At 45.9% G+C, this 12,651-nt stretch overlaps 2 protein-coding genes across 3 annotated transcripts; one reads left to right on the top strand and one right to left on the bottom strand.

Moving 5' to 3' along the window:
- Positions 1-1,348: 1,348 nt before the first annotated feature.
- On the top strand, positions 1,349-4,046 carry LOC114845160 (immunoglobulin kappa light chain-like). The gene is made up of 5 exons (XM_055503904.1): positions 1,349-1,725; positions 1,796-2,116; positions 2,779-2,817; positions 3,440-3,667; positions 3,741-4,046. The coding sequence occupies exons 1-5, from the start codon at positions 1,683-1,685 to the stop codon at positions 3,908-3,910; spliced, it is 801 nt and encodes a 266-aa protein (XP_055359879.1). The 5' UTR covers positions 1,349-1,682; the 3' UTR covers positions 3,911-4,046.
- Positions 4,047-7,480: 3,434 nt separating this feature from the next.
- Positions 7,481-10,244, bottom strand: LOC114844208 (uncharacterized). 2 transcript variants are annotated; one of them, XM_055503892.1, is made up of 6 exons: positions 10,088-10,244; positions 9,700-10,017; positions 8,985-9,032; positions 8,031-8,333; positions 7,860-7,934; positions 7,481-7,786 (listed from the first exon to the last, which is right to left on the bottom strand). In XM_055503892.1, exons 1-6 carry the CDS (start codon positions 10,128-10,130, stop codon positions 7,617-7,619), a joined length of 957 nt encoding a protein of 318 aa, XP_055359867.1. In that variant the 5' UTR covers positions 10,131-10,244; the 3' UTR covers positions 7,481-7,616. The 2 variants fall into 2 exon arrangements, with proteins under 2 accessions (XP_055359867.1, XP_055359866.1); XM_055503891.1 differs by lacking the exons at positions 9,700-10,017; positions 10,088-10,244 and adding an exon at positions 9,361-9,679 and having other exon boundaries at positions 8,985-9,205.
- Between the last annotated feature and the right edge of the window lie 2,407 nt (positions 10,245-12,651).

The following is a 12,651-nucleotide window of genomic DNA, read 5'->3' as shown; positions in this document are numbered from 1 at the left end:
CGTCGATTTCACTGTTCAGGAGTGACATTCACGGACAGTTCATCCAACACAAAGCTCAGTAAAGTGGAGCGAAGAACAGAACTATCGGTCTCTGTGGAATCAGCTTGTTTTACGTGTTTGGTCTTGGGTTCAGGTGATGTCATCGGAACATAAAGTTCCGCTACAAGAATATGGGGTGCCAAATGTAAAAGGAGCACCTATAACTAGTTTTCTCACATTTAACTAAATGACACAACATGTTTTCTCACATTTAGTTAAATGTGCAAAAGTCTAAATGTAAATGTTAAATGTAAATGTTAAATGTAAATGTTAAATACTAAATGTTAAATGTAAATGTTAAATGTAAATGTAAATGTTAAATGTTAAATGTAAATGTTAAATGTTCGCCGAGTGTAAACTGAATATTCATGAATGACCAAGTAGACTCCACCCCTACCCTCAAACAGCGCTGGTCTCAGATCAGAGACGCGAACTCAATCACCTCAAACAGTGCGCGCAAACCCCGCCCACATCTGATCTGGAAACTGTTTTTAGCCTGGACGTAACTTCGGCTAGCTAGTATAGTTAGCCAACTAATTCTCCACCGGCGCCACAGAAATATTCTTTTTAAACCTACTTGACTCCTCATTAATGGTGTTTACGACAGAACGGCAGTTTGAAGCGGAGCCTCAGCCCGCACACCTGCCGTTACAGCCCGTTCAATCTCCCCCAACGGGAGGGAGTCGGAGCTGGCGGCCATGATGGCTTCGACTTCAGGCTTCTCTCCAGTGTTTTCGTGCACCGATCCAGAGTCAGATGTGGGCGGAGCTATGCGTACTGTTTGACGTGTTTGAGTTCGCGTCTCTGATCTGAGACCAGCGCTGTTTGAGGGTAGGGATGGAGTCTTGCCCATTCATGAATATTCAGTTTTACACTCGGTCAACATTTAACATTTACATTTAACATTTAACATTTACATTTAACATTTACATTTAACATTTAAAATTTAACATTTACATTTAACATTTAACGTTTACATTTAACATTTAGCATTTAACATTTACATTTAACATTTAACATTTAACATTTAACATTTAACATTTAGATTTAACATTTAACATTTACATTTAACATTTAACATTTAACATTTAGATTTAACATTTAACATTTAGATTTAACATTTACATTTATATTTAACATTTACATTTATATTTAACATTTACATTTAGACTTTTGCACATTTAACTAAATGTGAGAAAACATGTTGTGTCATTTAGTTAAATGTGAGAAAACTAGTTATAGGTGCTACTTTTACATTTGGCACCCCATACAAGAACGTGTTCAGGATTGTTCGGGTCCAGATCCAGTCCTCACTGTTGTTTTTACTGTTCAGGAGCAGCTGCGGGACTAGTGATTGTAGGTCAGTGTGTTGGTTCAGCCACTAGGTGGCAGCAGAGACCGGGCGTCCTCACACCGTGACCCACAGCCTGCAGACGGAATCAATTCATTCACTTTGATGCAGGAACAAATAAAGTCTGTTTATGCAGTCGTAGTAAAATGACTAGTAGGAGGAGTAGCAGCAGAGACGCTGTGAGTGACGGCAGCCGTGCGTCAGAGACCACGTGGCCTCGTCCTGGTTGGTCCTCAGCTGCATCAGACGCCACTTCTCCTCAGGTTCACCAGAGGAAACAGCGCTGCACAAAATGCTTTTCCTCCCAGCTGCTGCTCTGTGCTGCCTGTGTTCAGGTGAGTGTTTCCAGCAAACTCCACCTGGAGCCGTCACACTGACCTTCATCTGTCTGCTGTTTCTCTGCAGCACTGGTTGCCATGGCAGCACAGCTGCATCAGGAGGACTTAACGTTGACCAGGAGGCCGGGAGGAAGCGTCTCCTTCAGCTGTCGAGAAACTCGTCAGTGTAGTAGTAACTGGGTCTACTGGTACCAGAAGAAACAAGCAGGAACGTTCAGAGTGATTCTTGACATTGGCAAGACAAATGGAGACATAGATAAACGTTACAATCATCCTCAGAAAGATGATTTCTCAGCTGCAAACATACAAAACGGCTGTGAGTTACAGATCAAACAGGTTAAAGTGGATCACGCTGCCTCCTACTACTGCACCTGTTGGAAGTCTGGTTCCCACAGTGAGACATGATTCATGAAGCCTGAACAAAAAGCAGCAGCTGAACAGACGTCAGACAGGAGGAGACAGTGAAACCTCAGCACAGCTTCACAGCTGAAGCCCTGAGTCTCAACATGTCTCCACATCCAGCTTCAGAGTTCTGACCCGATGCAGGTCCAGTAGCTGCATGGACTCGCTGCGTGGAGGTGAGGAGAGTCTGATCTGGGACCTGCTGATGGAGAAAGAGTCAGGTGGACGACAGCAGGTGGAGCAAAGTGAAGGAGACAACGTCAAAATAAAAGCCTGGAACAAGGAAGTCAAACACATGTTGGAATGTTTACTTGTAAAACAGGTTTGTGTCTCTCATTGCTACTGTGGCTCTGGATCCTTTGTTCTGGAGCTAAACTGGTTAAATCAGGAAATTTTTTTTTTTAAATTTAACTAGTTTAAAACATGCTGATTGATGAAAAGTCAGTGAATCATTGGAAATGTTTGGTTTCTCCTAAGGAGAGCATGAATGAATGAGGAATCATCAGTAAAACCTTCAGTCTGCAGTTAATGAGACGATCAGAGACAAACATGGAGATAAACATCAACCAGGTTGATGGTTTGGAGTCGTTCACCTCAGACACACGTTGAGCAGAGATGGGTTTTTGTTTCACTCTCTGTCACTGTGGGACTGGGTCTTTGGTTCTGGAACTGAACTGGTCGTCACAGGTGAGACTGAACTTTTCTTTCACCAGTTGAATGGTGTTGAACTTGACTTTGTGCTGCTCAGACTTTGTTTCTTTGTGCAGCAGCTGAAAGCGTGTGTCAGAGTCCAACAGTCTCTGGTTCTGATTCTCATCATCTGCTGCTTCACACAATAAATCACATTGTTGATCAGTAAATGATGAAATGACTGACTGAGCACATTCACACGTTTCTCTTCAACATTAGTGTCGTCAATAGACTTGAATACGTCAGAAAAATGTGGAACATTTTATTTGTATCATTAAAGAAACAATCCCAAATAACATGAAGTGTTTAACGTCACATAAACGAAGGACGCTGCGTTTTCAGCTTGTTTGCTCGTGTTTCATCTGTAGATTTATTAAGTGACTGTCAGGTTAAATAAAGGTTCAGATCCGTGTTTGTGACCACAGAAAACCACCTTTAAACAGGCTTAAAGGTTTCATGTGATGGTTCTGATGTCTGAAACCCAGAAACAGGAGGAGACGACTCGGGGGAAGCCACAGTATTTAGTGATGAGCATGAGACAAAGGCTGAAGCTGTAGAGTTCCACGGCTCGTTGTCTAAATGCTGCTCCGTGTGTCTCTGCTGGGTTCTGCCGGTCCAGACGAGCCGGTGCTGAAGCCCGTGGTGAGCGTGTACCCAGCAGCGTCCAGAGGCCTGGAGGCGAGCGGCTCCCTGCTGTGCGTGGCCTCGCACATGTTTCCTCCTCGAGTCCGCTTCTCCTGGAAGGTCCAGAAGGTGTGTGCTTGTGTTGCAGAGGTTCCGGCTCCAGCGGCCTCGTGTCCTCCAGAGAGAGAAGCAGCAGCGCCGGCAGCTCTGCAGCCGACTGACGGTGAGAGCAGCTGCTGCGTCTCTGAGGAGCAGCAGAGCAGCGGACTGACGTCTGTGTCCACCTTCTGTTGCAGAGCTTCCCCTGGACCGGGATCGGGACCGGGACCGGGAGCAGAACCCATTGGAGCAGCAGCGGGTCAAGCTGCTGTGCGTGTGCTCCACGGTGCTGATAGTCAAGAGTCTGGTTTACTGCTGTGGACTCTCTGTGCTGAGGATCCTCAGGACCGAGCCTCACCTGCTCTGAGCTCCGTTCAGCACCTTTTTATCGCCTTCACATTTATTAGTATCAGTCCCAGAATGTTTAGTTTGTTCAGTGACTGTGTTCCACATCTCTTGTCTTTGTCTTTTCAATTTAAATAAAAGTCAGCGTTCCTGAATAATTCCTGAATTATTTCTCATTAATTCAACACATTTTAAAAACATAATGGAATAAAAAAACGTTCCGACACAGAAACTCTGATTTAGTAAATACACATAAAAAGCCGTTGCTGTAAATGTATGTATTATTTTTATGAATATAATTTTTATTTGTAATCTTTCAAATAAGAACCTTTATCGGTCGCACCGTGGGAAAATGTCAGCGTTGCAGCAGTAAAGAATAAAGACATGAGTAAAAACAGATTACAGCATGTAACAGTTTAACAATAAAAGACCAGAGGTAGAAAAAGTATTCACACGTACACAATCACATACAGGAACAAACAAGGCGCAGGGTGAGAACGTTCAGGGGAACCTTCAGTTCTACTCTTGGTCTGTGGTTCTTTGTCTCACAGCAGCAGGAAGAATTATATGAGCTGAACTACTGTCCAGAACCACAAAACAATAAATAATGTAAAATAAGCACACGAGTCATTTACGTTTTTTGGCTGAGTCAGTGGATCATCATGAAGCTATAACAATAATAAATAATAGGTCAGTTCATTTGAATCCGTGACATGAACTGAGCTTCAACAACACGACGTTTGCTTTGTGACGGGTCTGATTTCACTCAGAAAGTTAATAAAGTCATAGAGCTGTGATGTTTGTCAGGTGTTTAATGACAGACGTTTGTTTTTGACTTCCTGTCGTGTCGTGTTGACAGTAACAGGACGCGCAGTTCAACCACTGAGCCGTTAATAGATAAACCTCAGATAAGTGCAGGCAGGAAACCATGATCACTGATGTGACTCACTGTTTCCAAGCTGAACATTTACTTTATACCAAACAAAAGCTCAGGAAAAAACTGATACGAACAAGAGCTATGAGTTTAACAGCAGCTGCTTGTTTGTTGGAAGACGATGAGAGTTAAATACATAAACAAACAAATAAATGTTAGGTAGAAACCATGAACTCCAAAAGCTGAATGAAAATCATGCTTTACATGTTTCACATCCACGTTTTTATTACAGACCATGAAGCTGATCATCGCATTAACATTCTGTCCTTTTCTGGACAGTTTATTAACCATCACTTATTAAAGCCTAAACATAAACAGTGATAATGAAAAAAACACTGTTAACTTTGGTTTATTCAGTTTGCTCAGAGAATAAATGTATCGTCACTGAACTATCGACACACACTCTCATTCAAACACAACGATAACAGACGTAACAAAGGATGAACTGACTCCAGCTTTTGCTTCAAGATTCAGTTCCATTTACAGTTTGTGCCTGTTACACACTAAATCACACTAAACACTTACGCACTAAAAGCAAATGCTTAGACCAAAGCTTCAATACTTAAAGTTCTTGTAGCACAAAGTTAAACACAATGTAACTGTAGCTTAAACACATTTTCAACTTGGTTTCATTTTTGTAACACAATTATTGTGAAACACTACACACATTTTCTTATATTAGACACTCACACACACACACACACACACACACACACACACACACACACACACACACACACACACACGAGGCGAGGATGTAGGCGAGGACGTAGGTGAGGACGTAGGAGAGGACGCATGCAAGGACGTAGGCGAGGACGTAGGAGAGGACGTAGGAGAGGACGTAGGAGAGGACGCATGCAAGGACGTAGGCGAGGACGTAGGAGAGGACGTAGGAGAGGACGTAGGAGAGGACGCATGCAAGGACGTAGGAGAGGACGTAGGAGAGGACGTAGGAGAGGACGTAGACCAGGATGTAGGCGAGGACGCATGCAAGGACGTAGGCGAGGACGTAGGAGAGGACGCATGCAAGGACGTAGGCGAGGATGTAGGCGAGAAGGTAGGAGAGGACATAGGAGAGGACATAGGAGAGGACGTAGGAGAGGACGTAGGCGAGGACGTAGGAGAGGACGCATGCAAGGACGTAGGCGAGGATGTAGGCGAGAAGGTAGGAGAGGACATAGGAGAGGACGTAGGAGAGGACGTAGGCGAGGACGTAGGAGAGGACGCATGCAAGGACATAGGCGAGGACGTAGGGGAGAAGGTAGGAGAGGACATAGGAGAGGACGTAGGAGAGGACGTAGGCGAGGACGTAGGAGAGGACGCATGCAAGGACGTAGGCGAGGACGTAGGCGAGGAAGTAGGAGAGGACGTAGGCGAGGACATAGACAGACACACACACTGTGTGTCTGTCTGGTTTGTTGATACATTATATATATACATATACATCTATACATCTGTATATATATACAGATACAAATATATAATATATATATTGTTGCTGTTGCTCTTTGTTGTCTTTGTAGTTTATGTCAAATTTACCTTTTATGCAAAGAATTGGATTCAGTGGAAGAAATGCTTTGATTTATTAAATCCATGACATTCATTTTTCAAACTGTTGCTGAAAACTGAAATATTGTAAATGTTACAGAAAATACATGTAAAGTAAAACACAGTGAAACCTATTGGAGGATGAGACAGAGCCACTGTTGATACTCAGTCTCTGCTTTCGACCTCCTCCATCCACGCTGCTAAAGAACAACACAGACCTGGTTCCATTTTTAAGGTCTAAAAACTGATAGCAAATTAAAGATTTTTGTGGAAACAGGTGCTATGGTGGGTTCATACTGGTCTTACTGGTTTCTAATAGTTAGGAGCACACTGTTTCTCTTTGGTCACAAAGCTAAAACAATGAAGTTTAGACTGTTTGAATGACGTCGGTGTTCACTGTTTTACAAAACGGAAGAGAAAATGTGTCGATCCAGTGAGAACGGGTTCACACATTTGCGACATGTGTCTGATGCTCTGCTGAAATAGTGATGATGAAAATAAATGGAACCTATTTATTTAAAACAGGTCAAAGAAGGTCACAAAGCAAACGCTGTGTTGTTGAAGCTCAGTTCATGTCACTGATTCAAATGAACTGACCTATTATTTATTATTGTTATAGCTTCATGATGATCCACTGACTCAGCTAAAAGCTTATTTTATATTATTTATTGTTTTGTGGTTCTGGACAGTAGTTCAGCTCATATAATTCTTCCTGCTGCTGTGAGACAAAGAACCACAGACCAAGAGTAGAACCGAAGGTTCCCCTGAACGTTCTCACCCTGCGCCTTGTTTGTTCCTGTATGTGATTGTGTACGTGTGAATACTTTTTCTACCTCTGGTCTTTTATTGTTAAACTGTTACATGCTGTAATCTGTTTTTACTCATGTCTTTATTCTTTACTGCTGCAACGCTGACATTTTCCCACGGTGCGACCGATAAAGGTTCTTATTTGAAAGATTACAAATAAAAATTATATTCATAAAAATAATACATACATTTACAGCAACGGCTTTTTATGTGTATTTACTAAATCAGAGTTTCTGTGTCGGAACGTTTTTTATTCCATTATGTTTTTAAAATGTGTTGAATTAATGAGAAATAATTCAGGAATTATTCAGGAACGCTGACTTTTATTTAAATTGAAAAGACAAAGACAAGAGATGTGGAACACAGTCACTGAACAAACTAAACATTCTGGGACTGATACTAATAAATGTGAAAGCGATAAAAAGGTGCTGAACGGAGCTCAGAGCAGGTGAGGCTCGGTCCTGAGGATCCTCAGCACAGAGAGTCCACAGCAATAAACCAGACTCTTGACTATCAGCACCGTGGAGCACACGCACAGCAGCTTGACCCGCTGCTGCTCCAATGGGTTCTGCTCCCGGTCCCGGTCCCGGTCCCGGTCCAGGGGAAGCTCTGCAACAGAAGGTGGACACAGACGTCAGTCCGCTGCTCTGCTGCTCCTCAGAGACGCAGCAGCTGCTCTCACCGTCAGTCGGCTGCAGAGCTGCCGGCGCTGCTGCTTCTCTCTCTGGAGGACACGAGGCCGCTGGAGCCGGAACCTCTGCAACACAAGCACACGCGTCAGCGCCGAGCCGGGCCGAGCCGAGCCGAGCCGGGCCGAGCCCGCTCGGTGCCGGAGCGTCCGCAGCTCGGGTACCTTGAGCCGTGCGGGCCTCCGCCGCCCCCCCTTCGTGCTGCACCTCACAGCGGTATTTAGCGGTGCTGCTCTGTGGCCCGTGGAGCAGGATGGAGGCGCTGCGTCCCGACTCCTCCAGCTCCAGCTGCTCTTCCTCGGGTCGGCTCGGCTCGGCCCAGGAGCCGTCCTCCTTCTGGACCTTCCAGGAGAAGCGGACTCGAGGAGGAAACATGTGCGAGGCCACGCACAGCAGGGAGCCGCTCGCCTCCAGGCCTCTGGACGCTGCTGGGTACACGCTCACCACGGGCTTCAGCACCGGCTCGTCTGGACCGGCAGAACCCAGCAGAGACACACGGAGCAGCATTTAGACAACGAGCCGTGGAACTCTACAGCTTCAGCCTTTGTCTCATGCACATCACTAAATACTGTGGCTTCCCCCGAGTCGTCTCCTCCTGTTTCTGGGTTTCAGCCTCACGGCTGCAGAATTCAGCGTGAGACATCAGAACCATCACATGAAACCTTTAAGCCTGTTTAAAGGGGGTTTTCTGTGGTCACAAACACGGATCTGAACCTTTATTTAACCTGACAGTCACGTAATAAATCTACAGATGAAACATGAGCAAACGAACAGAAAACGCAGCGTCCTTCATTTATGTGACATTAAACACTTCATGTTATTTGGGATCGTTTCTATGATACAAATAAAATGTTCAACATTTTTCTGACGTATTCAATTCTATTGACGACACTAATGTTGAAGAGAAACGTGTGAATGTGCTCAGTCAAAGTCATTTCATCATTTACTGATCAACAATGTGATTTATCGTGTGAAGCAGCAGATGATGAGAATCAGAACCAGCAGAGACTGTTGGACTCTGACACACGCTTTCAGCTGCTGCACAAAGAAACAAAGTCTGAGCAGCACAAAGTCAGGTTCAACACCATTCAACTGGTGAAAGAAAAGTTCAGTCTCACCTGTGACGACCAGTTCAGTTCCAGAACCAAAGATATAGTACCCATATGCTCCCACAGTGACGGAGAGTGAAACAAAAACCCGTCTCTGCTCAACGTGTGTCTGAGGTGAACGACTCCAAACCATCAACCTGGTTGATGTTTATCTCCATGTTTGTCTCTGATCGTCTCATTAACTGCAGACTGAAGGTTTTACTGATGATTCCTCATTCATTCATGCTCTCCTTAGGAGAAACCAAACATTTCCAATGATTCACTGACTTTTCATCAATCAGCATGTTTTAAACTAGTTAAATTTAAAAAAAAAAATTTCCTGATTTAACCAGTTTAGCTCCAGAACAAAGGATCCAGAGCCACAGTAGCAATGAGAGACACAAACCTGTTTTACAAGTAAACATTCCAACATGTGTTTGACTTCCTTGTTCCAGGCTTTTATTTTGACGTTGTCTCCTTCACTTTGCTCCACCTGCTGTCGTCCACCTGACTCTTTCTCCATCAGCAGGTCCCAGATCAGACTCTCCTCACCTCCACGCAGCGAGTCCATGCAGCTACTGGACCTGCATCGGGTCAGAACTCTGAAGCTGGATGTGGAGACATGTTGAGACTCAGGGCTTCAGCTGTGAAGCTGTGCTGAGGTTTCACTGTCTCCTCCTGTCTGACGTCTGTTCAGCTGCTGCTTTTTGTTCAGGCTTCATGAATCATGTCTCACTGTGGGAACCAGACTTCCAACAGGTGCAGTAGTAGGAGGCAGCGTGATCCACTTTAACCTGTTTGATCTGTAACTCACAGCCGTTTTGTATGTTTGCAGCTGAGAAATCATCTTTCTGAGGATGATTGTAACGTTTATCTATGTCTCCATTTGTCTTGCCAATGTCAAGAATCACTCTGAACGTTCCTGCTTGTTTCTTCTGGTACCAGTAGACCCAGTTACTACTACACTGACGAGTTTCTCGACAGCTGAAGGAGACGCTTCCTCCCGGCCTCCTGGTCAACGTTAAGTCCTCCTGATGCAGCTGTGCTGCCATGGCAACCAGTGCTGCAGAGAAACAGCAGACAGATGAAGGTCAGTGTGACGGCTCCAGGTGGAGTTTGCTGGAAACACTCACCTGAACACAGGCAGCACAGAGCAGCAGCTGGGAGGAAAAGCATTTTGTGCAGCGCTGTTTCCTCTGGTGAACCTGAGGAGAAGTGGCGTCTGATGCAGCTGAGGACCAACCAGGACGAGGCCACGTGGTCTCTGACGCACGGCTGCCGTCAGATGATTGACAGCTGAGCGGAAGCTGCTGTGTGGTTTGAGGCAGGAACATTCAAGTAGAACCACATCATTTTAGCCTGTTTTTGGTGATGTTCCACACTGAGCTTCCTGACGTCTGCAGAACTGAGCTGTGCAGACATCAGCTGATCAGCAACTGCTCTGATCATGTTCAGTGGCAGCTTAGTTGATGCTTATTTATATTTATATTTTTATATTGTCGCGTTTCACATGTGTTCAGATCTTTAGCGATTCTGATTCTGACATCAGAAACAAACCTGGACGCTGCTTCTCTCTGGTGGATGGAACAAGTAACTGCAGGTTCTACTTTGCATGTGTTTCATTTTAATGCACTTTATTTCTACAAAACCAATGTGTTCAAAACATCAAACCTCAAAGTTACGGTTTCACAGAGTCACAGAGTTCAACAACCACAGGCAGCTGACTTTGTGTTGTGTGTTACTTGAGACTGTGAGGGACCAACTGTGCAATAAGCAAAATCAATTTAATGCAGAATAAGAAAACAGCAAGGCGGCAACAGGTGATTCATTAGTTGAACAATCAGCTGAACTAAAAAGCGTGCGTCACAGGGAGGACGTCTACCTGCAGAGTGTGAAGCATATTTCAGCTAAACGTCTGGGTTCAGGCCTGTATCGACTCAGTCATGAACAGAGTCAGTGGTTAGTGATGGTACTGAAGATGCAGAGTTTATACGTTACAGCAAAACCCAAAAGCTTCACACCTGCCTCATTGCTGTTCAACGGTGGTTCAGTATCTTCCATTTAAGCAGAGCATCAGTGGCCTCCTGCACGGCTGCAGGCTTTGGAGAAGTGGTGCTGATCTGCCCAACAATCGCCTGCACCGTCAACGGCCTGTGTTTGTGTGGAAACATCTGTAGAGACGGCTCCTGGAAACGTTCCCATCCTCGTCCTTGGTTCACGCTCATCAGCCGGACTCAGTGAACACAGATGTTATGAACACGTGTATCATAGATAAAACACATTCATGGTCATGGTGCTGCGCTGTGGGGACGTGACATCATACTGTAGGAGGAAGATGAGGATGAGGATGATGAGCTGTTCCCCCAGTGGATGCTGCGCCCATGACCCAGAGGTCGAAACCATCCTCTGCTGGTTAGAATGCTGCTCAAAGTCAAGCTGCGGGAACGGAAGCTGGGCTCAAATCCCAGTAGTGCTTCTATATTTATGACCCCTGACACCAGGTGTGTCCCTGAGCAAGGCACTTCACACCAACCCGCGCTGGGAGCAATAAGGTTTCAGTCATTATTATTATTTTCTGTTACTAGTTCAGTGTGTGTGTGTGTGTGTGTGTGTGTTGCCACTAATTGGACCGGGTTTCAGGAGCAACAAAGGGGCCGAGGCTGGAAGCTTCCATCCGTTGGTACAGACTCTGCTTTGTTGCCTGGGGGGAGGGGGGAGGGGGGGGAAAAGGAGAGAGAAGGAGAGAGAGACGGGAGAAAGAGTAGAGGGAGAAGAGAAAGAGAGAGAGAAAGGAGAGTAAGAGAGAGAGAAAGGAGAGAGACGAGAGAAAAAAAGCAAAAGAGAGAGAGAGAGAAGAGCGAGAGAGAGAGTAGGCAAGAGAGAGAAAGAGAGAGAGAGAGAGCGAGAGGAGAAGCGAAAGAGCGAGCTAGAGAAAGAGAAAGAGAAGAGAGAAAGTAGAGAGGAAAGATAGAAGAGGAGAGAAAGGAGAGAAGATGGAGAGGAGAGATCGGAGAGAAAGGAGAAAGAGAGAGGAGAGAAAGAGAGAGAGATTGTGGGGGAGATAGAGAAAGAGGGAGAGAAGAGAGAGAGAGAAAGGGAGAATCGGGAGAGAGAAAGATAGAGAGAGAGAGCAAGGAGGGAGGGAGAGAGATGAGCGAGAGAGAGAGAGAGAGAGTGAGAGAGCGAGAAAGATGGGCGAGAGAGAGAGAAAAGAAAGAGAATAGAGAAAGAGAGAGAGAGCGCACGAGCGGCGAGAGAAGGCTGAGAGCGAGCAAGAGACGAGAGCGAGCGAGGCGAGGAGTAAACGAGGGAGCGAGAGAGCGCGGCGAGAAAAGGGAGAAATAGAGAGAGAGGAAGAGAGAGAGGAGCGAGAACAGAGGGGAGGAGAGGAGAGAGAGCGAGAGCGCTATGAGAGAGTCGAGACCTGCGAGCGAGAGGGCGCGAGACAGACCGGGGCAAGTATCTACCGAGCTGCGCGCAGAGAAACGAGAGAGAGAAAGAGAGGATGACGCGCAGAGACACCCGCGCGCGCGAGCCGCGGAGCGCAGCGCCCGATGCGAGCGGCGTCCAGCGAGCGCGCGCTAGCGCACGGCGGGCAGCGAGAGCGGCGCGACGGACCAGCGCCCGCGCGCAGAGACAGAGGAGAGCCGAGAGAGGCAAGGAGTGGCGAGCGCGCAGAGAGAGCGCGGCGACGCGC

This window comes from Betta splendens, chromosome 17, assembly GCF_900634795.4.
Source record: "Betta splendens chromosome 17, fBetSpl5.4, whole genome shotgun sequence".
Classification (NCBI taxonomy): Eukaryota; Metazoa; Chordata; class Actinopteri; order Anabantiformes; family Osphronemidae; genus Betta; species Betta splendens.
The sequence above is the reverse complement of the archived record's forward strand: the minus strand, read 5'-3'. Positions and strand labels throughout refer to the sequence as shown.